Source organism: Rhincodon typus, chromosome 21, assembly GCF_021869965.1.
Source record: "Rhincodon typus isolate 14 chromosome 21, sRhiTyp1.1, whole genome shotgun sequence".
Lineage (NCBI taxonomy): Eukaryota > Metazoa > Chordata > Chondrichthyes > Orectolobiformes > Rhincodontidae > Rhincodon > Rhincodon typus.
The window spans coordinates 35,039,206-35,064,609 of NC_063352.1; the positions used below are offsets into that span (position 1 = coordinate 35,039,206).

General features: G+C 40.9%; 1 protein-coding gene across 3 annotated transcripts in view; it reads left to right on the top strand.

Moving 5' to 3' along the window:
- The window catches only part of LOC109937204 (dynein axonemal assembly factor 8), a 76,282-nt gene that overhangs the window by 25,161 nt on the left and 25,717 nt on the right, over positions 1-25,404 (top strand). For all 3 annotated transcript variants that reach the window (XM_048609507.1, XM_048609506.1, XM_048609508.1), the window contains 11 exons: positions 99-267; positions 2,959-3,147; positions 3,537-3,731; positions 7,000-7,194; positions 7,405-7,521; positions 8,566-8,710; positions 8,955-9,273; positions 17,289-17,374; positions 18,517-18,671; positions 20,158-20,299; positions 23,761-23,892. In XM_048609507.1, the coding sequence (XP_048465464.1) occupies positions 99-267; positions 2,959-3,147; positions 3,537-3,731; positions 7,000-7,194; positions 7,405-7,521; positions 8,566-8,710; positions 8,955-9,273; positions 17,289-17,374; positions 18,517-18,671; positions 20,158-20,299; positions 23,761-23,892 (1,844 nt within the window). The remainder of the gene's footprint in view (positions 1-98; positions 268-2,958; positions 3,148-3,536; positions 3,732-6,999; positions 7,195-7,404; positions 7,522-8,565; positions 8,711-8,954; positions 9,274-17,288; positions 17,375-18,516; positions 18,672-20,157; positions 20,300-23,760; positions 23,893-25,404) is intronic.

The following is a 25,404-nucleotide window of genomic DNA, read 5'->3' on the forward strand; positions in this document are numbered from 1 at the left end:
TGTAAAAGTATGCTCAACCCCCTCTGAATATCAACATTTACAAGTTTCACTCCTTTTTATAAAGATTCTGCTTTTCTATCTATTTCATTTTGAAACAGTAATCCATGTCGCAGGCTGCAGCCAAATGACCAAATGCAGAGAGAGTATTGCAGGAAAGAGCAGCAGAGCCGTCAGAGGCTGCACAGGCAGCTGGACAGCCTGAAGCCCTTGAAATCTGTGACAGGAATGCAGTGCGGCGCAGAGGGAACACCACTCCTCTTCCACACGGTTAGTGCGAACAGTGCAGCACAACATGGAGGGACCGTCACTTGTCTTCCAACAGTTAGAGTGAAAAGTACAACATGGAGGAAACACCTGGAACACCTTTTCTTCGATATTTTCTGCACACACTCAACACTTTTTACTGAAGTTTGTATGAGCACTTCTTGAAGAAAAGAGCAGGAGTATTACATTCAGCCCTCTGAGTTTGCTCCAATAAGATCATAACTGATCTTCTACCTTAGTTCCATTTATCTGCCATATTCCATATTCCTTAATTCTCTTATGATTTAAGAATCTATTCATTTTACTCTTGAATGTGCTCAATGATTAATCATTCATAGATCACACAGTTAAAGAATTCCTCAGATCCATAATCCTTTGAATTTTCTTTTCATTGTATTCTTACATGGATCACTCCTGATTATTATTTTCTAGCTTGTTGCAAATAAGCACTTACCTATGTACCAAGATTACTGCACATGCAAGAGCGAGAGTTCCTCTACCTTACACCATTTTAATGAAAAGTGCATAATGGAGAGAGGAAAAAGAAACAAAGATAGGATTTTTGGTTTTCCCGTTCATAACGCTCAGTCTTTGTGACTGTCTGTGAATGTGTGTGGACATGGGACTGGACCAGAGATGCAGTGTGGAATATAGAGGGTGACAATGTGAAGTCAGATACAGGGCAGGTCTTTCAACCTTAGTTTCTGCTCAAATGGCAGGGTGATTCCTTCGCAGGCAGGAACTTGAATGTTCAAATGGTTAGTCTTCTGATTGGATTTTGCAGAAGTTGAATTTGGAATATGATTTAGGATTGCTATCCAATTTGAGACGATAGGTGAGATAATGAGTCAGGATTGTGACTAAGACACAGGAATTAATAGGCACTCGCAGCTTCACATTGGCTGAATGGAGATTTGTGCTGCGCTGACACAAAGGTGCTAATTCAGAAGGAAATGAAAGGGGTCAGGGAAGGTTTGTAGTCATAGAGATGTACAGCACAGGAATAGACCCTTTGGTCCAACTCATCCATGCCAACCAGATATTCTAAATTAATTTAGTCCCAATTGCCAGCATTTGGCCCTTCCTATTTATATACCCATCCAGATGCCTTTTAAACGTTGTAATTGTACCAGCCTTTACCACTTCCTCTGGCAGTTCATTCCATACATGCACCACCCTCTGTGTGAAAAAGTTGCCCCTTAGGTCCCTTTTAAATCTTCCCCCTCTCACTTTAAATCAGTGCCCTCAGTTTTGGACCCTAACCATAGGAAAAAGACCTTGGCTATTCATCCTATCAATGCCCCTCATGATTTTACGAACCTGTATAAGCTCAGCCTCAGCCTCTGACATTCCAGGGAAAAAGCCCCAGCCTAATCAATCTCTCCCTATAACTCAAACCCTCCAGTCCCAACAACATTCTTGTAAGTCTTTTCTGCTCCCTGTCAAGTTTAACAACATTCTTCCTATAGAAGGGCAACCAGACTTGTACACAGTATTCTAAAAGTGACCTTGCCAATGTCCTGTACAGCTTCAACATGATGTCCCAACTCCGATACTCAATGTTCTGACCAACGAAGGCAAGTGTGCCAAATGCTTTCTTCACCACTCTACCTGCAATTACACTTTCAAGGAACTATGCACCTGCACCCCTAGGCCTGTTTGTTGAGTAACACTCCCCAGGGCCCTACCATTAACTGTATAAGTCCGACCCTAGTTTGCCTGACCAAAATGGAGCACCTCACATTTATCTAAATAAACTCCATCTGCCACTCCTCAGCCTATTGGCACATCTGATCAAGGTCCCATTGTATTTTGGGATTATCTTCACTATTCACTAAACCACCTATTTTGATGTTATCTGAAAACTTACTAACCATATTCACATCCAAATCATTTATAGAACTGATGAAAAGCAGTTGACCCAGGACTGATCCTTGTGGCACACCAGTGGCCATAGGCCTCCAGCCTATAAAACTACCCTCTGTCTTCTACCATCAAGCTAATTTTGTATCCAGTTGGCTACCTCCCCCGGATCCCATCTGATCTAACCTGACTAATCAGTCTACTATGTGGAACCTTGCCAAACATTTTAGTGAAGTTGCATCTACCACTCTGCCTTCATAAAGGCGAATCAGGTAATTAGCCATAGTCCACAGAAGAGCATGGGTATACCACATTGTTAGAGTGAGGTGTTTACGGTGTATAAAGCTTGAAGGGCACTACTCCACATTAAACATGGGGAAAGGCATTGAGGCAGCCCTCCACGAATTATCACAGGCTATGCAGGAATCAAACTCCCCATTGTGGGCAAGTTTTTCATCACACTTGCCATATAGCCAGCTGAGCTAACTGTTTCCCAAACATCTGTCTAAACCCTCTCAGCCAATTATCACAGACAGCTACTTGTCATGTCAGGATGACTGTTGTCCACCTACATTTTATGGTTAGTTTTCATTCATTCCAAGAACAAAAACTTTTTTTTTTGAAAACACTGCACTCATAATACGATAGTTTGGCGCCCAATAAATGAGTGAAATGAGGTCTCATGCCACATGGGAAATACTAAATAAGGACTACTGATAAAACATAGAGGTTTAAAGAGGACCCCCAATTTCCAACACTATGCAGTCAAATTCCATTTAAAGCTTGAGAAAGTTCTGAGCATTTGGCTTATTCGCTACTCTTTGTTTACAGGAAGCCTCCTATTTGCCCAAAATCAGCACTTTACTCCAGAAAGGAAGAAGTGACATGCTTCTATTGACAGTCCAACTCTCCAGCTGTGGCCAACTGGCAACTAATGGACAGCAGACCAGTCACTTGCTGGACAGTATGATGACCACAGTCAACTTATATAATGCGCTGGTGTCATGGTTTCTTTCCCTGGTGAGTTTCTGGCTAAAAGAGAACAATCGGGTATTGAAGTACAACATTCGTATGCTGTGCGCAGATTGTGGTCTCTAACTAGACATTGCCTTAACTTCAGTTTCTTTCACATCATCCCAGTAGCAGTGCTTTAATATTTCACAAAGCACTTGTTTATAACACCAGTGTCATTTTTTTAAAAAAACAGAAGAAAAGAAAACAAAAGAAAAAAACAAAACAAAACAAAAGGAAAGAACTTTATTGTGTAATCTCTCCGATTCGGGAGTTGTGGAAGATAGCTGACTCCAACATGATTATTGACTGAAAAGAAAATTCCACGTTTTGAATGAATTTGTATTTTTAACTTCTGAATAAAATACATTATAAAGAAACTTTCTCCTGTTGACCAGGTGCCAACTCAACTACTTGCTGTAAACAGGTTATATGGCGACTGTGCTGACGTTGAGGTGAAGGCACCATTTCAGGTGCTGGGACTTCAACAGGTGTGGCAAGAAGATGGCCTGGCTGTTTATGTTTGTGTGGTGCCAATGACTCAGGCTCCGAACCCCAGCAAGACCACCTACAATAAGAACCGGAAAAACAAGGTCAATGCTGACTACTCACATTATGAATTGTTAACTGTTCCTATTCGCAATGTCAGTTTTCTAGATGATACTGAATGAAGAAAATTTGGTACATTTAGTTGGCTTGTGCAGTAATACATGTAGCCCACGAGTTACACTCCTTCCCTCCTATCTCAATCGTCAAAATGTGCAGGAGCACAAGTAAGCACTGTCAAGTTACTTGGAGATGAGGATTAGCTGGCATTCCATTGTATGAACAGAAGAGCATATTTATGGAATGTAAATAGTACAAGCAGGTGGTGCAAAGACATCACAGGCTGGGGATCTTCACTTCTTCTTTTCCCTAGAAAATATCCAGGGTTGAATGGGCAATACTGTGTATGGAAGATGTTTTTCATTTTAAAGAATAATGCAAATGCAATTTCATTTGGCAGCCCAACATTGAGTATTACCAGAAAATGAGATGTTTTCTCAAAGCTTTTCATCTCGCACATGTCAGGAAAATTCAGAAGCGCTACCAATGTAAAAGGAAAACAACATTTATACTGTAAGAGAGGAGAGTGCTGATTGGATGGAAAGTAAACTGATTAGAGACATATTGTCCACAAAGAATGTACCAGTTAATGATGACTCACAGTTAACTGCCAAGCTTTGTTGAAATTTTAAAACAGGCAGATTGTCCCTGACTGGTCAAGGCAATGCCCTGAGAAATCAATTAAAAATGGCTGTCACCTATTTTGTAGAATTGAAACAGGCATAGGGTAACATGTTCTTTCTTTTTGCAAAGTATAGCACTCAGTTTATTAATAAATGTAGCTTCCAGTAAACTCGGTTAGCCTCAAGAGTAATCTGAAGTTTACTGAGCATTTTCAGAACTAAAAGTGATGGACTTAGGCCTGTTCATGACTTAGCACAATTGTACAGACTAAGTCTTTTTAATAATAGATTGAAATGGGAAAAGAACTTTATAAAAATGAGGATTGCTGAATGATTACTTAACACTAATTGTAAATGCCGTGTACATAGCTGCTTGTTAAAGCAGAACTTGAAGTGTAGTTTGTAGATGAGCTGGAGCCAAGTGCTATGTACAAATGAAGATTCAACCAGCAACAAGTAGCTGATTGATCTGTGGACTAGTGACCAATTATTGGTAAGAATGGCCCTATGCCTGGCAACAGCTACGTTATTGGTTCTCAGGTAGCTGAACAGCTGTGAACAAGATAGGGAAAAGCCATGAGACCTCCACAAGCTCAGGAGCTCTTTTTCTAGCCTAAACAAAACTGGTGTACCTTTCCTTTAGCGGTTGCTGTAAGCTGTGACTTTTAATTAATAAGTCAGAGGACTTTTAAAAAGTATCAACTAACCATCCTGGAGATTATAGTTTTGACTAGTAGAGTTATAGTCCAACCCTTCACAATTGTTTACTGTAGCTAGAATCTATTTACTTGTAATAAATAGTAATTCCTGTTTAGTAATTGGTCTGTACTTTCTGTCAACCTAGGTATAAAAGTCAGGTGAATTGTGGAATTTTCCATACTACTTAAAATCTTTAACTTTTATGACCGAGAATAGCGGGGCTTAATTTCTAGCGTGCAACCCCATTGAGGTGAAACATCATATACAGTGGGAAATGGTCTCATGAGGGCAGCCATTAACACTCCGGATGGCTTTGATGAGCCCTATTTCAGCTTCAACCTTATATGGTGATCACATGGCTCAGACAAGATTGCCGATGAGGCTGATCCTAGAGCACGTGATTTAGATTCTTGATTACCAAGGGGATGAAAGATTATCAGGGATATGTAGGAATATAGATTTGATGATGACGAAATATGAATGGTGGAGCTGGCTTGTAGGGCCAAGTAGCCTACTGTTGTTTCTTGTTTGCTGTACTTGAATCCAAGGTGCATAGAAGAATTTCCTTACATGTCCTAATGGACTCCATCAGTACTGAAATTCATCTCTGAAACAGAGTCGCCAAATGAGCTTCCACTTCTCAATGTCCTAATTGAGAAATTGGCCAGTGGGCTCTCTCCTACTATCTACCAAAAACCTACCTTCACTGGTCAGTATATGGATTGGGATTCCTACAGTTCCATGCAATGTAAGATTTCCTTATTAGAAACCTTGTAAATATGGCCCAAGTTCACTTGCAAGCTGTATGCTGAAATAGAGCACATCAATGCCATCTTGCAGGCTAATGCATCACTGGTCAGATCATTTCCTGCTTTATTGTTGCTCAAACTCATGAATGGGCCCAAGGCTATAGGTATTGATCCTGAAAAATTCCCAGTATACCTCTGGTTTCCCTTCAATGGATTAGGCCTCTCAAATGTTTGAGCAACAAATAAAGCTAACTCTTTCACATTGCGCTTATGCAGTGGCAATTCAAGTGGTGTTTGCCACTAACATGTTTGTTGCATCAAGCCAAAAAGATGTTCTGCCAACACAAATGAATGATGTGGTATATAAATTTCAGTAGTAACATAATGCTAGATATATAGGACATATGTTCCAGGTGGATTGTATCAAACAGCATATCCATTTGGCTGTTCACCACAAGCTAGGTACTGACTGTACCTAACCGACACAAGTTTGCAAAGATCATCAAACACTAAATGTGATTCTGAGATTGGATAACATTTGCTATGTAATCCTGGCTGTGCAAAGAATTACCCTGAACACCAATTTAGAATTCTCAGGTTGACTAACAGTGTGGTGTACTTGCATGTCCAGGAAGCTAGGTATATTGACATACAGGATCTTGTTCTTTGCAGTCAGAAAGAAAATGTACACACACTGCACCTGTTTCAGCTCAGCAGACTAGATGACAGCCATTTTCTGGGATTTTTAGGGCAATACCTTGATTAATCAGAGTCAACTTACCTGGTTTAAAATTTAATCTATGCTTGGAAGTTAACTGTTAGTCATCATTAACTGACGTATTCTCCATGGCAATGTTTCTATCAATCAGTCTACTTGCCAAACAAATATTACTCACCCCTCATATGGTATCAGATATTGTTTTCCCTTTACATTTGTACATTTTGCAAATTCTCCTGATGAGTGCATGACGCAAAGCTTCAATAAAATGTACATTTTTGGTGAAAAAAAATACAAGGTCTTAACCTTAACCTGTACTACAGTGATTTAACCAGATGTGCTATCTATTGAGTTTCACCTAATCTCAAAGAGAATCCAGACTGAGGAGTAGTAGCTGATATCTTGGGGTTATGTCATATGCTTGGAGAACTGGCAGCCCTAGCATCCTTTCTTTGTTTATTCACAGACAAAAGAGGAACTGCGAGGAACTTCAATATTTTATCAACTGGTTGTGAAATTTTTATCCCAAACATGCCTGAAAGCAGTGATATGGTGGAGTAAGCAACTGAACGATTCTCTTCAGGAACAGATGTTCCCTCCAGATGTCTACCTTCCACCAGTTCGTCTCAACTCTGTGATTTCTGCCAATCCAGATCTCAAGGTGGGCTTGAATAAACTGTTTTTTTTTCACACTATATATGCATGGGTCATACTGAATGCAAGTCATACTGATTGTGGGTCACTAGTGTATTTGCTGTTTTGCTTGCTAGGAGGATGTGAAAGATAACAGAACAGTAAAGGAATGTGAAGTATTTATGTGACTTTGATCAGAATTTGAAAGTAATTCATTTGTTCTTTGATTTTCACACAGGCTGTTAAGAAAATATTTGAGATTGAGATGGGGTTTTATTGGCAGACCATAGAGACAAATGAGAGCTCCTGTCCCTCTGTGATTGACATTGGTGAGAGCTGTGAGGAGAAACCTCAGGTAAGGGCAGAATCACACACTGTTGTCATATGTCAATCCCAGTGCTAGAATGCCTGTGTGAACGTAAGAAAATAGGTCATGCTGAGTCATAGGAATAAAGCGACACATCCAAGGTATAGGTAATGCTTCCATTTACTTAGCATTATATGAAATTACTTTTACTGTGTACAAATGTATATCTTATCAGTATTCCAGCAATGCTTCTTTGAGGAAATAAATAATGGATCATGCCACCACCACACAGAGTTGCTGGCAAACTTTCATCTGTAAATGGCCCTTTTATGTGTAAAAGTCAATACTGTATATACTTGAGTAAAAGTCGATTGCATGTAAAAGTCGACCGTCTATTTTTGGCCAAAAGACCTGGAATTTTCCATATATCTCGTGTAAAAGTCGACCCTAGTTCTTCACAAATAACAATTAACATTTGTGAGTCAAGGTATTGTCCTGTACATAAATGTTACAATGAGGAAATGATCAGTGAGTCTGTATGAGAGTCAAATGTCTGATAACTTTTTTTTAATCAGAAATAAAAGCTTAAAATGTTAGTTTGAAAAACTAAAACAAGCATAGATGAGAGAAAACGGAGGGAAATGGAAGAATTTGGCGCGAAAGTTTAAGACACATCAGGTCAGACTCAGACACTTGTGGAACTTTTGTATTTGACGTGTTTAATTTAAGATGTACCATGTAATTGTAATTTAACGCCGCGCTGTATTTCTACTTCACTTTTTGTATGTATAAATAAAAGCTTACTAATTCATTCTTGTTTCTATTGTCTTTATCCAATAAATATCATGTTTTTTTCTTTATTCATTTGCAGATTAATTGGGCTTCTACTAACGATATGGTATTTTGACTGTAGCATGAATTTCAGCTCCTCAAAAGTAGTAACCACGTAATAGTCAACCCCATAAATTTAACCTCATAAAATAATCTAAAAAATTTGACTTTTACATGAGTATATATGGAACATACCTTTAGACATTTAATAAGAGTTAAAGCGTCAGGCAATTGACTCATTTCAACATTATTCTATTTCAGGTTACTATGGCGCTACTGTTTGAGAACTTATTGACTAATCCTGTAGCCCTTCATCATACATTGCAGCTCATCCTTGGCAATGGTATGGATATTTGTGGCCTTCGATTACTCTACCCTTCATACAGGCTCCTGGCAGAGAGTGCAGGTAAAGCCAAATGTGACTAGTAAGCTGTGTATTCTAACATAGTTGGAGCAGCAGAATCCTATTTAGTCTTCCTGAAGAACTGGCCAACTAATCCTGGGTTGAATTCACTCATTCAGGTCAACCCCTTGCAAAGCTATACACCAAAAATATAGAATCTAAACCCATAATTACATCAGTTATTTAATATGTAGGTTTTTATATTTGCTGGTTGGTATGATTACTGTGTTTTCTTTTCTTTCCATAGGTAAGCTGCCTTCTATTTACACTCCAGATGATGCTAATCCAAGGCCTGTGTTGGCATTGGCACTGAGAGGCATGAATGCAGGTTCACTGTGGATGGACATTGTTGGGCCCTCTGATCCTCAGCTAGCCAGTGTGACAGATCAGCACTCCATCAATGCTCTTTATTGCAAGCATCGTGATGAGCCACTCCTATACTCTCCACACCAGAAAAGCCGAATCCATTGGGAGCTATGTGTGTGGTTTGGTGGAAGAGTTCCTGAAAATGGAATTGTACGAGTTGGCATTCAGAACCCTGGCACAAAAAATAGTTTGAAATACAGGTATGTAATACAATGAATGGAAGTTACAATAAGGAATTGGGAGACCCACAAAGATTCTACCACAGTGCAGTCCTCTCTGAATACTGCCACTGAATAAGCAATTCTCCCACCACTGAATAAGCATTTCTGACACCACTGGATAAGCAATTCTGTACAATGTGTTCAGTACCCAATTCCTGAAATGCAGTTCAAACGCATGACTTATGAATGAGAGCTGAGACTTGAACTTGATTGAGCCAAACTGAAGAAGATCATTGAAATATAAATTAAGTTAAAAGACATATTTTGTAAAAGCCTTACCAAATGTATGTTTTGCTAGTGTTAGAAATGTGGCTCCCTTTAAGGGGCAACTAGAACAGCTCCAGAATTGTTTGAAAGCAGGTGATACTCAGAGAACTTTGTTTTTAAGAGCTGGGTTTTGGTAATGGGAATAAAAACTGTTCAGTTGTCTGTGTCAGAGCACTTCTGGATATAGAAAATGAGAAAAATTAAAAAATACTAGGGGTGATTTGGTGATGGAAAAAGATATATTCAGTTGTGTGCAAGAGCACATCTAGATACAAAAAAAAGCTGCATTCCGGGAGTCTTGTGGCATAGTGGTAGTGTTCCTACCCCTGAACCAGGAGGCCTATATTCAATTCCTACCTGCTCCAGAAATGTGTAATAACAGTTCTGGATGAACACAGCAGGCCAAGCAGCATCATAGGAGCAGAAAGGCTGACGTTTCGCGCCTAGACCCTTCATCAGAAAAGGGGGAGGGGAAGGGGGTTGTGAAATAAATAGGGAGAGAGTGGGAGGCGGATAGAAGATGGATAGAGGAGAGGATAGGTGGAGAGGAAACAAACAGGTCGAAGAGGCGGGGATGGGGCCAGTAAAGGTGAGTGTAGGTGGGGAGTTAGGGAGGGGATAGGTCAGTCCAGGGAGGACGGACAGGTCAAGGGGGCGGGACGAGGTTAGTCGGTAGGAGATGGAGGTGCGGCTTGAGGTGGGAGGAGGGGACAGGTGGGAGGAAGAACAGGTTAGGGAGGCGGGGACGAGCTGAACTGGTTTTGGGATGCGGTAGGGGGAGGGGAGATTTTGAAGCTTGTGAAATCCACATTGATACCATTGGGTTGCAGGGTTCCCAAGCGGAATATGAGTTGCTGTTCCTGCAACCTTCGGGTGGCATCGTTGTGGCACTGCAGGAGGCCCAGGATGGACATGTCGTCTGAGGAATGGGAGGGGGAGTTGAAATGGTTCGCGACTGCGAGATGCAGTTGTTTATTGCGAACTGAGCGTAGGTGTTCTGCAAAGCGGTCCCCGAGCCTCCGCTTGGTTTCCCCGATGTAGAGGAAGCCACACCGGGTACGGCGGATGCAGTATACCACATTGGCAGATGTGCAGGTGAACATCTGCTTGATGTGGAAAGTCTTCTTGGGGCCTGGGATGGGGGTGAGGGAGGAGGTATGGGGGCAGGTGTAGCACGTCCTGCGGTTGCAGGGAAAAGTGCCGGGTGTGGTGGAGCTGGAGGGGAGTGTGGAGCGGACAAGGGAGTCACGGAGAGAGTGGTCCCTCCGGAAAGCAGATAAGGGTGGGGAGGGAAAGATGTCTTTGGTGGTGGGGTCGGATTGCAGATGGCGGAAGTGTCGGAGGATGATGCGTTGGATCCTCATCCCGCCCCCTTGACCTGTCCGTCCTCCCTGGACTGACCTATCCCCTCCCTAACTCCCCACCTACACTCACCTTTACTGGCCCCATCCCCACCTCTTCGACCTGTTTGTTTCCTCTCCACCTATCCTCTCCTCTATCCATCTTCTATCCGCCTCCCACTCTCTCCCTATTTATTTCAGAACCCCCTTCCCCTCCCCCTTTTCTGATGAAGTGTCTAGGCCCGAAACGTCAGCCTTTCTGCTCCTATGATGCTGCTTGGCCTGCTGTGTTCATCCAGCCCTGCACCTTGTTGTCTCGGATTCTCCAGCATCTGCAGTTCCTACTATCTCTAATAACAGTTCTGAATGGGTTGATTAAAAATATAAGAGCTGGGTTCCCTGGGTTCTTGGGGCACAGTAGTAGTATCCCTGCTTCTGAGCCAGGAGACCTAAGTTCAATTCCCACCTGCTCCACAGGTGTGTAATAAATGTCTGAGCAAATTTATTTAAAGGCCAAAGGAAAACTAGCCTGTAACATTCCCTCATGGTGCAGTGATGATGTCCCTACCTCTGTGGGTTCAGGTTCAAGTCCCATCTGTTCCAGACATTTGTCATAACCTCTCTGAACAGGTTAATTAGAAAATATCAAGAGCACGGTTCCTCAGGGTTCTTGTGGCACTGTGGTAAGTATCCCCAGCTCTGGGCCAGGCGACCCATCTGCTCCAGAGATATGTAATAATATCTCTGAATAGGTTGCTTAGAAAATATATAAAGAGCTGTGTTCTTTAACCATAGATTATGGTGTTTCATGTACTCCCGGCCAAATTGTTTATTTTGCGCTGCTGCGGAGTCCATGGACCATGTATATATTGTTTTAGCTGTTTTACCCCCTCTTTCATTACTTGAAAAATTTTTTGTTATGCTTTTGGTTGTGCTTAAGGCCCAGGCTCCTGATCTTTGGGCATCTGGTGCGGAGGGATGTGGGCAAGTTGGAGGACCTCCTCATGGGTCTGCTCCTAGACCTAGCCAAATAGACCATTAACAAGCCCAGGCAACAGGCAGTGGAAAAGATCATAGCTGCCTACTGTCTGCCCCCTCACACAACTACATTTGTGCATAGATGCCCTTGGGTTGGGAGCATGCGGAGTCCCCCATACTCTTGATATTTCTAGAGAAAGTGGGCACTGCAAGGAGGGGAGTGCCTTATCTCCCCTTCCAAATCCGTATTGATTTAGCTCCCACTCTCTCTCCTTACCTGGCCTTCATTTTTGGTGGTCTGCATTGTCTTTGCCAGGCATTGCATACAATTTAAAAACCAAAAGAACAGTGGATGCTGGAACTCAGAAACAAAAGCAGAAATTGCTATAAAAACAGAGTAGGTCTAGCAGCATCTGTGGAGAGAAGTCAGAGTTAATGTTTCAGGTCAGTGACCCTTTCTCAAAACTCAATTGCGTATAATTTGATTGGTTGGAAAATACGGATAATTTAAGGGGGTAGTTAATTGGTAAAAAATACCATAGATGATATGGTGGTGGGAAAAAGGCTATTTGGTGTGTGAAACACTTTTGGATATGGAAAGAAGAAGAGAGGGCGTGAGTTCTTATGTTAAGAAAAAATCTGGATTCTATAGAGACATAATATTTGAAAATGAAAACTGGTTTCATTTTAAAAAAAGAGCTGGGTTCTATACTCTCAGATAATGTGGTGGTGGTAGAAATGTTCAGTTGTGTGAGATAACACTTCTGGATATAAACAAAATTAAAAACAAAGAAGAAATTTTAATGAAGAGCTGGACTCTTGGGAGGGTTCTTGAGGCACAGTGATAGTGTCCCTATCTTTGGGGCAAGTACACAGGTTTAAGTACTGTAGTGATTGTAATGAGGTCAGCCAGATAGATCCATAGAATATGAGTTCCCTGATTGGGGCTGTTAGTATGATCCAGTCAGGGAGCCCTGGCTGACAGATAAGAACAGAAGTGTCAGACATTCTGTTCACTCTGAGAGCTAGCTCTGAGGGAGCTGGATCAGTGTCAAGGACTCTCCATGTGTAAATTAAGGGTGGCTTGGTGATGGGATACCAGCCTCTGTGGAGCTTTTTCAGTGGTGACAAGAGAAAATTCACTCCAGACAGTCTTTGAGTTGGAGTAAGCATTTCTGGCATCATGCCGTTATTTGGGAAGCTTGACTCATTTGATCCTGCCTTTGAAGACTGGGCCCACTGTGTGGAAAGAATGTGTTATTTTTTTCCAGGAAAATGACATCAGGGCAGATGAAAAGCAAAGAGTAATTCTCCTGACATCTTGCGGCCCTGCAGTTTTCGATTATAGGAGCCTAACATTCCCTGAAGCACCAGATACTAAAAACTTTCAAGAGTTGACAGATTTAGTTAAGGAATATTCCAATCCCAAGTCTCCTCTAATTCCTGAGACACTATCGGTTTTACTCGGCAATCCGAGAACCTAGGGAATCCGTGTCGGGATTTTTGACTAGGTTAAGATGGCTGGCAGAGGGCATGTGACTTTGATTTAACCCTTAATGAAATGCTGAGACTGTTTCATCTGTGGGATTAATGATTGATACAAAAGCACCTTCTAGCTGAAGCCCAACTGGACTTCAAAAAAGCACAACACTGGCTATATCATTGGAAAATGCGGTAAGTGGACCATATGAGTTGCAGGGTATTCCAATGGAAGTGGACACCCTCGTCAATCCTACTGAGCTTGGGGAACATCACTTGTTTGAAGGCAATTGCATAGCCTCCCTCAGGACTTATCCTGAGCAGAGGGACTCGAGGTCAGCCCACAGGAAAACCCCAAGACAAAGCCAAACCTTGGCCAAATGCTTAAAATTTTCTTCAGGATCCAGGCTAGCAAGCCATTGTAGGTGCTGTCAACATACAGACTCGAGACAGCAAAAGAATTCCGTTAGACCTAAATTGAGTAGGAGAATTCACAGGCCAATATCTAGGAGAATGCACAGCCTGGAAAGCCCACTTATATCTGGTTTGGAACAGTTAAATTGCTATGCAACATCCAAATCAGAACCAATCAAAATAAATTTCTTGTTGAATGGTCACCCGGTTCTAATGGAGGTTGATACCAGCATGGCCATTTCAGTGAATGCAGAACCAGTCTTTACCAAAATTTCCTCTGGTCTCTAACCCTTAAGTTTGTGCAAGACTTCGGCTAAATTGAGAACTTATACCGGGGCACCTTTACACATTAGGGGTACAACTTCAGTTTCAGTCTCTTATGAAAAACAGCTGATTTAGTTACCATTGATTGTACAGGTAATTCTCCTATAACACGATAGTTGTGTTCTTGTGTGACCTCGCACTATAGAAAATCGTGCATAGAAAATTGCGTTATAGGGAAATCACTATAGAAAATTGCTATACCTGTACAGCAGAAAGTTTGCATTATCCAGACAGGGTCCACTATTCAGCAATCGCATTACAGCCAATTTGTGTTAATGAAACACGCATTCTAGCAGAACTACCTGTATTAAAAGACTTAGGCCCGAGCTTGATGGGGCAAAATTGGTTGAGAAAGGTTCACCTAGATTGGCTCAACGTTTTTTGCTTAGGAAATGACCGTCAGAATAAATTCCTAATTTAAATACCCGAAGTCTTCTAGGAAACTCTAGGGACTGCCAAGGGAGCCAAGGCTACCTTGCATGTTGACCAGGAAGCAATTCCATGATTTTTCAGGCCTGCCCAGTGCCAGTTTGCAGAATGGACAGCACCAATCGTACTAATTGTGAAGCCCAACAGATCAGTTCATCTTTGTGGGGATTTTAAACAAATGGTGAACTACTTTTTATAGCTGGACAAGTACCCAAACTCTCTCATAGAGGATTTATACACAAAGTTGGTAGGGGGAGCTGACTGCATGAAGCTGAACATGAGCCGTGCTTACTTGCAACTGCAGTTAGATGAGGACTTCCAGAAGTATGCTACAATTAATACCCTTAAGGGTTTGTACCCATTTACAAGACTGCCATTTGGGGTATTGTCAGCCTGTGCAGTTTTTCAGCGGAAGGTAGAGAACATTTTACAAGGTCTACTCCAGGTCACCATTTATCTAGATAATGTGCTAATAGCAGGGAAGACCAATAAGGAGCACTTAGAGAACTTGGACATAGTCCTTAGACGTTTCTCCCAAGCAGTCGTATGCCTTATTGGGAAAAATGCGTTCCAGGCACCCTTAGTGATCTACTTAGGCTAAAGAGTGGACAAGACTCGGTTACACCCATTGGAAGACAAAGAGGGGGCAATCAAAAGTGCCGCAGCTCCCATGTCTGTACCGGAACTTAGGTCTTTCCTTGGGCTGGTGAATTATTGCAGAAATATAACCTCCATCCTGGCACCTTTGCATCAACTCTTCAAAAGGGGTCAGCCTTAGAAATGGTTGTGTAGCCAAGCCATAGCTTTCAGGGAAGTGAAGAAACAACTATCGTCCCTCCAAGGTGTTTGTACACCATGATCCCTAGCGAGATCTGATATTGATATGCAATGCCTCCCCAGTCGGTGTCAGGATGGTTAGTATAGGTGGCCCAATGGAAGGAATGCCCAATAGCATATGCATCCAGGGCATTGGCTAATGCAGAGCGTGAATACGCCCAGATAGAGAAGGAAAATTTGGCAGTTATATTTGGAGTCACAAAGTTCCACCATACCATTACAGACATAAATTTGTAATAATAACAGACCACAAACACCTGCTAGGTCTGGCAGAAACAGCAGTCTAAACTTTAAAGGCAAGCTTAAAGAAATAGCCTACTGCTACACTAGATACCAAACTGTCCTGGTTCTTATTTGATTACAGGACCACTCCTCATGCAATGACAGGGATAGCTTCAGCAGAGTTGCTAATGAATTAGAATTTTAGAATTAGATTTTGTTGTCATGTGTACTCAAGTACAGTGACTTGAGTACAGTGAAAAGTGTACAAAGGTGTCATTCCTGACGCAAGCTTGGTTGCAAAACCAGAATCTCAAAAAACTAAACAACAGGAGAATTCAAAGAAAAGCAAAAGGTAGGATAAACATCAAGATCTCAAAATCTAAGTCTTATCTCCATGAAGGTTTTTAGAATCACCAATGCAGGCGCTTGGGCTTAACCGCAGCCTTAAGTCTCAGTCACCCTGTGAGTCTCGCATCGATCACTGCCCCCGCCATTTCCAATCACTGGAGAAGCTTTGCCAGCACTACCACTGGCCCCAAACACCAGGAGGACGTCCTTGCCACCACCTCCAATCACTGGGAAAAGCGACATCTGCCACCACTGCCTCAGACTGCTGGGAGGCTGCTGCCTTTCCACACATGGCCCGCTCTCACTGCTGTGCCAATGCTGCCGATTAACCTGCTGCAAAAGGTTTTAAAGAGAAGAAAACGAAAGAAAGAGCAGAAGCTAAAAGAAAGAAAGGAGGCAGGAGCAGACAATCCCCAGGCTCAGGAGCCCTCACACAGCCCTGCTACTCTGCCGCCATCTTGTTCGAAAAGAGCTGGGTTCTGGCCCTTGTCGATTTTTGCACATAATTTGATTAATTGAAAACACCATGTGATTTAATGGTGCTGGATACTAGCTGACAAATACCCATTGTAATTTGGTGGTGCGCAGAAAAATAGTACAGTTGTGTCTAGGAGCACTTCTGGATGGAAAAGAAAAAGGTGCTGGGCTCTATACTAACGATGCTTTTAGAGAAAGGTAGGCCCCACAGTGCCTTATCTCTCTCTCCAACTCCACTTTGATATAATCCTCTCCCTCTCTCCCTACCTCTCCCTCATCTTTAGTGATATTGCATTGCCCTTACCAGGCTTTGCATGTAAATTGATTAGTTAGAGACACAGGTGATTTAATTGTGGTGGTTAATAGATGAAAAGTACCATCAGTGATTTGATAGTGGGTGTACAGCCATGCAGTTGTGTGAAAGCACCTCTGGAGACATATAAAAAAAGAGGTGGGTCCTTATGGCTGGACAGGTTGGTTAAAAATATCAAGAACTGGGTTCTTGGAGGGCACTTGTGACACAGTGTTTGTGTCCCTACCTCTGAGGTGATTGTGTAGCAACAGTGGTTGTGTCTCTGCTAGAAGACAGGATTCAAATCCCATTAGTTCCAGAGGTGTATCATAACACATCTGAACAGATTGGTGATTGAAAAAAACAGTTGTGATCTTCCTCAGTGAGAGTTTGGCTACTGGGCAAGAAAAGGGTCCAGAAAGGAAAAATGTTAGCTGATATTTGCGCTAAAATATAGATTTACAATATATTTGAAAATCTCTGAAAATCTTTTGTTACCTAATTCAGTATCTGGATATTGATCTGTTAAGCATGCTTTAGATAGCTGATTTAGATTCATTTCTACTATATCAATCCTTTATCCACAGATCTAACAGTCTCCAGTCTACAGGGACCCATATAGACCCCAGAGAAACCTGCAGACCTCCTGCTACCCTTATTGCAACTATTAGAGGTACACGCTCTAGATTTAACTACAACGACAGAATATTATGCAAATAATTACAGCCCCTGCTCCCGTTCAGAAGTCTGTGGGTTTGGACTGATTCTTGGTGAAAGGCCACAAATATAGGTTCTGGTCTAGTCCATGAAACATAACATATTTTATACCATTGTTGTAGGAGAGATGATATACTGTACTGTTCCTATGAAGACCATTTTAATGTTACTTTTGTTAAGCATCTGCTGCCACTCACTCCAAAATTGAGGAAAGTGGTCTGTTCCAGTGGTTGAGATTCCTGTTTCCTGAAGGTAAGTCCTGGCAGCAGTGTTTGATCACATCCAATGACTTGGTGATCTTGCCATTGCAGCTGCAGAGGCTGCATAGTCATAGAGACTATGATGTTACTGATAGTGATGCTGCAGTTTTCTGCTTGTAACAAATAATAGAACCCCATACTGACCAATGTCAAGATATTTTAACAAGAGCAGCATCAATAAAATGTATTCTTCTTCCAAATTTTGTTCTGGTATGTGGAGTTTGAAATGTTGTGTGATCTCACTGGGACATTCTTCATTTAGGGTCGCAGTTTTCACAGATGACTCTGTTTGCTGCATCACTGACCCATACTGCCTATCTTCTGCTCACTGCTATGCTGTCTCACTGCCTAACGTTCCCCATGTATAAGGGGAAAAGGTAGCGAGTGCAAGGGAGGCAATGAAAGGTTGAGAACAGGATGGTCAAAGAAGAAGGTAAAGAAACCACAAGTAGTGAGAAGGTTAGCAGTAGGATGAGAAAGTGAATGGCAGATCTGCTATGGGCTCATAACAATGACGTAAATGGTACCATGCATGTGCCTATGGATGGGATGAGTGCCAGGTGCAAAAGGATGACGCACCACCTTCCTGTTAGAGTGCTGTGGCAGAAGATGCATTTGAATTGCACTGCCTTACTGGTAAGGAAAGGGCTGCCACCTGCTGAGAAAACGCATTGTGGTAGAGAACGGAGGTTTTCAAGCTGAATGTCAATGCTGCTTTCTGGCCTTTGGCACTGTGTCAGTCATTAACATCCAAATTGCAGGCTCCACTATAAACAATTATCACTCTCTTTATATTGTGACAGAATAACTTAATTTCTCACTTTTACTTTTAATCCAGCTGATATATTTCTACTAGTATCTCCTGCTGTGCCTCCTCGTTGTTATGGAGATATAATATCTGTCTGTACTAGGCGAGGATTCAGTCTGCGTGGTGTACGACGCTTTCAGTTGTCTCCAAAGAGAGCGGGAAGCCTTGGGATTGCAAGTATGCAGGTACAGCACATCGGAAGAAGGTCAAGTATTGTAGTAAAAGTGTTATGACATTGTGGAGGAACATTAGCAGTCATTGTAAAAAGATATAGCACTGTGTGAGGTCAGAGTAAGAAGATATAGCACACTGGGATCACAATAGGGAGGCATTGTGTAAGATAATGAAGATTCTGAAGAGTTTAATATTTGAGTTACATTGGCTTCACTCATTCAGTTGATATCACATGCAGTCTGTGGGTGAATCCCTAGCTTCTGGAGGGATCAGATGTATCTACACCAGCTCCCTAAGGTCTTAGTAATTGTTCCTGGCCAAATGCAGTTGTACTTATTGGTGGCATGGAATAAACCATATCTTATCAAAAAACCTTTTTTGTAGATACTGAATGGTGGTATGTACTGGCAGAGGTGGCAAATGCCATTAGGTACCAGGAGTGGTCATCTGGAAAAATACCTCAACCTTTAGCACAAATTATTGAAGAGAGGTAGAGTTGAGGTACAGATTAGCATGATCTAACATCAACAGCTTTAGAGGCTGAATGGTCTCCTTCTATTCTTGTACATAACATGATCAGAAACAACCAGAATTTGTTAAAGCAAATCACGGTTGACAAATTTATAAATTTTGGTTAGATAAAGACAATACTGTTGGTCTGGTAGAAGTTTTCTTCAGGAAGCATTCTGAAGCTCACAGAACTTAGTTGCAAAATACAAAGGAGTATAGTTTGAGGGAATGTAGCATGGATAAATAAAAGCAAAATAATCCAAATGCTGAGAATCCAAAATAAAACAGAACATGCTGGTGAAACTCAGCAGACTGGTAGCTTCTAGTTCCAAAGAAGAGTCACCCTGGACTCAAAACATTAACTCTTTTTCTCTCTCAGCAGATGCTGCCAGACCAGCTGAATTTCTTCAGCACTTCCTGCAGTATGGATAAAAGCTTTTTGAAATACAGGGAACAAAGAGTTAGAGTAAATGGATATTTCTCAGATTGGTATTGTTGGAAGGGTCAGTACTGGGTCCATTCCTTTTTTTGGCGTACACAAATAATTTGAGTTTGTGAATTGGGACACCACATTGAAAATAAGTTCAGTACATAGTAAGGAGGAAGATAGCAGAATGCACAGACACATAGGCAATTGTAATGTGCAGAGGGTTGTGACAGTGCGGAAGCTTTGCCACAAGGAATCGTTGAATCAAAGATATTGCATCATTTAAGGGTAAAATTGACAAATTTAACTAATTCTGACTTTGCATGTAAACAAGAGCATCAGATGGTACCTCGCCATTATGAAATCTTGCCAGTGGAATCTTGCCAATACAAAATGACTGCAGGATAAAACTGTGAGAATGATTTTGGGGAATGTGAGATATGGCTTATTTGGTGATAATGTATTTAATAGATTGAAGCATAGTACGTAATGAGCAGTTGCAATCCATTATTTATTAGGAGCTCTCACCAGTTCTCAGAAAATCTTCATTGGTCTTTCAGATCCCAGTGTTTTGTCAAACTGGAGCCCTAATTCCTAATGATTCTCCTGGTGGCCCTCCCACTTCTGAGCTGCTCTGTCCCTGTTTCTTGCTACTTGTGAGGAAAGAAAATGCAAGTCATCATGTTGCCAACTTACTGAAAGGTACAACAATCAGACTATTTCACCAGTATGAAGCTATGGGTTGAGTTTTACAACAGCATCAGGTCTTAACTGAGCTGCCAGTTCTTCTGCAGCCACCGAGAGATGAGAGCTGACCTTAGCTCAAAACAGCAAGATGTTGAATCAGGTTGGGTAGAGACGAGAAAAAGGTTAGAAATCACTTGTGAGAGTAGATAGTCCCCCTAACAGTAGTAGCACTTTTGGGCAAAGTATACATGAAGAAACAAAAGAGGTATGTAAGAAAAGTATGGAAATAATCCTGGGTGACTTTAATCAAATGTAAAGTGGTCAAATCAGATTGGCAAATGTAGTCTGGAAAATAGGTTTGTGGAATAAATTTGGCACACATCTTTACAGTAGCACGTTCCAGAGCCAGCCAGGGAGCAGGCTATTCCAAACCTAGTAATAAGCAACGTGACATATAATCAATAACATAATGGTAAATGAGCCTCTAGATGACAATGATTATTACATATTAGAATTTCATATTCTGTTTGAAGGAAACAAGTGTGGATCCAAGACTAGTGTTTCAAACCTGAATAAAGATAATTATAAGGGTATATAATAATTATTATAAGGATGAACTAGCTAAACTGAAATAGGAAACTTAATTAAAAGGTAGGACAATGTTGTAGACATTGTCGCCGAGCCAGTGGGTTTGGTTGCAAACATTTCGTCACCCTGCAAGGTAACATTGTCAATGCATCTCCAGTGAAGCGTCAGTGTTCTGTCCTGCTTGTTATTGATATGCCTCAGTTGCTGGGATGGTTGGTATTACTTCTGGTTTTGTTTCTTAGTGGTTTGTACACAGGGTCTAATTCAATGTGTTTGTTGATGGAGTTCCGGTTGGAATACCAGGCCAGGCCTCCAGGAATTCCCTGGCGTGTCTCTGTTTGGCTTGTGCGATTATGGATGTATTGTCCCAGTCAAATTCATGTCCCTCATTGCCTGTGTGTAGTGAGACGAGTGAGAATTGGTCATGTCTCTTGATGACTAGTTGGTGTTCGTGTATCCGTATTGTCAGTTTTCTTCTGGTTTGGCCCATGTAGTGTTTCTCACGGTCCTTGCATGGTATTTTGTATATTACACCAGTTTTGCTGGTTTTGGGTATGGGATCCTTTACGTTCGTCAGTAGCTGTTACGGGGTGGTTGTTGGTTTGTGGGCAGATAAGTAACAAGCAGGACAGAATACCAACACTTCATCAGAGGCACACTGATGATGTTACCTAGCAGGGTGACGAAACGTTTGCAACCAAACTCACCGGCTCGGTAAGCATGTCTACAACCTCATCCACAACTCAAGTTACAAATCTTCTTGAAAACTTTAAAAGGTAGGACAGTTGAAATACATTGGTAGACTCATAAGAATATATTTAATAACTCAACAAAGATTTATTCTGGTAAGAAAGAAAAACTTTGAGAAAGATACATCATTTATGGCTAAGCAAGTTAAGGATAGCATCAAATTGAAATATTTGCATACAAAAAGACTGATGATAGGTAAGAAGATTGGTCAGATTAATAAAAAGCAAAACAAATGACAAAAAAGAAGAGGGAGGAAGTACAGTATCAGAGTAAACTAGCTGGTAATATAAAAGCAGTTTCTATAAGTATTTAAATGGGAAAGGAGTTTAAATTGTGAGAGGATCTGGGAAATTGATCATGATAAACAAGGAAATAGTGGAGGTAGTGAACAAGTCTTTTGTGACTACTTTCACTTAGAAGACTTAGAAAACTTTCCAAATATACTTGAAAATTAAGAGAGATAGGAAGGAGAGAGGCTTACAAATAATTGCCATCAACAGAGAAAATATACTGGATAAACTATTAGACCTAAAGGTTGACAAGTGCCAAGGTCCAAATGGTCCACATCATCAGGTCTTGAAAGAAATGATGGCACAGATAGTGGATGTACTCTTTATAATTCCAAAACTCCTTAGATTCTGGAAGGATCCCAGTAGATCGGAAATAGCTAATTTAACTCTCTGTTCAAGAAAGGAGGGAGACAGAAGCAAGAAACTAAAGGCTATTTAGCCTAACGTCTGTCATTGGGAAATGCTAGAATCCATAATTAAGGAGGTTATATTGGAATACTTAAAAGCCATAACATGATCAGAGTCAATATGGCTTTATGAAAGGGAAACTGTGTTGAAATAATTTATTAGAATTTTTTTGAGGAAGTAACAAGCAAGATGGATAAAGACAAACCTGTTGATGTGGTGTACATAGATTTTTAAACTCACTTGATAAGGTGCCACATCAAAGAACTGCACAGGATAAGAGCGCATGGTGTAGAGGGTAACATATTAGAAATAATAAAGGATTTGTTGATTAACAGGAAGCAAAGTAGGGATAAATGATTATTTTTCAGGTTGCCAAGCTGTAACTGGGGAGTGCCACAGGGATCAGTGCTGGGTCTCAACTATTTACAATCTACGTTAGTGACCTGAATGAAGTGGCTGAATATATAGGAGCTAAATTTGCTGATGAAGATAGGTAAAGGAAGTAAGTTGTCAAGAGGAGGCAGAGAGTCTGCAAAGGGATATAGACAGCTTAAGTGTGTGGCCAAGCATTTTGCAAATGGAGTAGAAGGTGTGAAAATGTGAACTTGTTAACTTTAGCAGGAAGGATAGAATACAAATAGATTATACAATTTAAATGGAAAGAGGTTTCAGAACTCAAGTGTATAAATGGATCTTGGTGTCCTGGTACATGGATCACAACAAATTAGTATGCTGGTTCAACAGGTGAATTGGAAGACAAGTGGAATATAATGTTTTATTTTGAAGAGTCTGGAATATAAAGGTAAATAAGTTTTGCTACAGTTGTTGAGGACTTCAGTAAGACCATATCTGGCGTACTGTTTACAGTTTTAGTCTCCTTATTTGAAAACAAATAAAATTGCATTAGAAGCAGTTCAGAGAAGATTTACTCAATTAATTCTGAATTGAGGGGCTTATGAAACAGGTTGGACATGTATCTATTGGGGTTTAGATGAATGAGAGGTGATGTTTTTGAAATATATAAGATCCAGAGAGGACTTGACAGGATAGACACTAGGAGAATATTTCCTCATGTGGCAAGATTCTAGAACTTGGGAATACAGTTTAAAGATAAGAAGTCCCTCTTTTCAGACTGAGATAAGGAGAATTTTTTATTTAAAAGGATCTTTAATATGTGGAATTCTCTATGTCCAAAAGCAATGGAGGTTGATCACTGAATTTCTTCAAAGCCAAGTTAGATAGATGTTTCATTGACAAGGGAGTCAAAGATTATTGGGGAAAAGAGACGGAAGTGGAATTGAGACCATAATTAGGTCTGCCGTGACCTAATTGAAAAGCTCAAAGGGCTTAATGGCCATTCCTGCTCCTAACTCCTATAGTCAACCACCATTGTTACAGTTCTTTATATTGTACTCATGCTGTACTTCTGTCCTGCTGTAGGTTTAGCTAATGAACTAGCAGAACAAGGATTACTTGGAAGTGTTCGGAATAGACTCCCCCCTGACGCTGAAGTTCAGATTGAATCGTGTTTTCATGTGGCTCCCTACTCTGAACAAACGCTGCAAGGCTTAGGTAAGATTTTGCAATAGGTGGCTGAGGTGGCGAAATCTCTCAGAGGTGAAGTACAGACAAGTGGCAAAGTTCCTGGGATCCAATGGCATAAGCTTCAGATCAGATTTTTCTTTGTTCATAGGACAGACCATTGTTGTCCATATAGGCTAGGTACACCTCAAGAATTTTAACTAAAAAACAGTAAAAGAGCAACAACATGCTTTCAAATCAGTATGGTGTGTAACTTGGAAGGGAACTTGCACTATTGTTGTTCAACTTTTCCTTTATTCACATAATTGCACAGATGTTTTAATGTTTTTTGTATGGCTGCTTATACTTAACGTAAAGGGGTCACTTTGTGTGCAGCTTGCATGGTAACTTCTGGACCACTCACTTCGAACAAACATTTATGGTGTTCCTACTTTGGCTTGAATACTGTCAAGTTCCTTGAGTGCACTCATCCGGGCAATATTCCATTAGAACTTTTACCAGGTTTGGAGAGACAGATTGTGAATCACTTGTGTCATGAAGATTCCACATACTTAATGAAGGATGATTTAAGTTTTGAGAAATTGTGGGAAGATGTGTTAATTTCAAGTTTTGTGGAAATATATGGAATGGTTTCTTTAAAGAATTCTTGACTGTGGACATTAGAGATTTTTCTAACAAGAGTTCCCAGAAATTATATGATTAGTGATAACTGCTTGTTTTGCTGTAGGCCTTTGTTGGGCTGTTTGAACAGTGACTGGATGCTTTGGTATCTGGAATTATTTGGGGGATAAGAAACATGTGGAAGAAGTGCTGCCCAGCTGATCTCTCCTACTTCTGAAAAGAACCTTCACGCTGAATTTATAGTGAAACCAATTTGTTCTTTCGAAAGAGTGATTGATCTCAATATTATATTTTCTGAACAAGCTATGTCTACCAAGACCCCAAAGACAACTATGCATGATTAGTGACTTGACCACATATACAAGACCACCAGCTTGATAAACTTTGGAACATCCTATGCCTTATCCTTTTTATGCCTTCCAGAATAACAGTAATAACCAGACTGTTTTTAATGTTTTCTTTAAAGTAAACCTCTACAGAAGTGGCTTTGTGTGTGTGTTTTGGTGTTTTTTAGAGGGATAAACATTTGCACTTCCATGTCACTGACTATTAATCACTTTTTGCTTCTTCCTTGAGTAAGTTTTTTTTTGATAATAAACCAATACACATGTTTACATAAGAAACCTGGTTGTTAGATCTTTTTATTTAATATTTGATATAGATTATGATAGAGTCATAGAGTTGTACAGCATAGAAAAAGAGCCTTTGGTCCAACTCATCCATACTGACCAGATACCCTAAATAAGTCTGGTCCCATTTGCCAGCATTTCGCCCATATCCCTCTAAACCCTTCCTATTCATATACCCATCCAGATGGCTTTTAAATGTTGTAATTATACCAGCCTCCACCACTTCCCCTGGCAGCTCATTCTATACATGCACCACCCTCAGCATGAAAAAGTTGCCCCTTAGGTTCCTTTT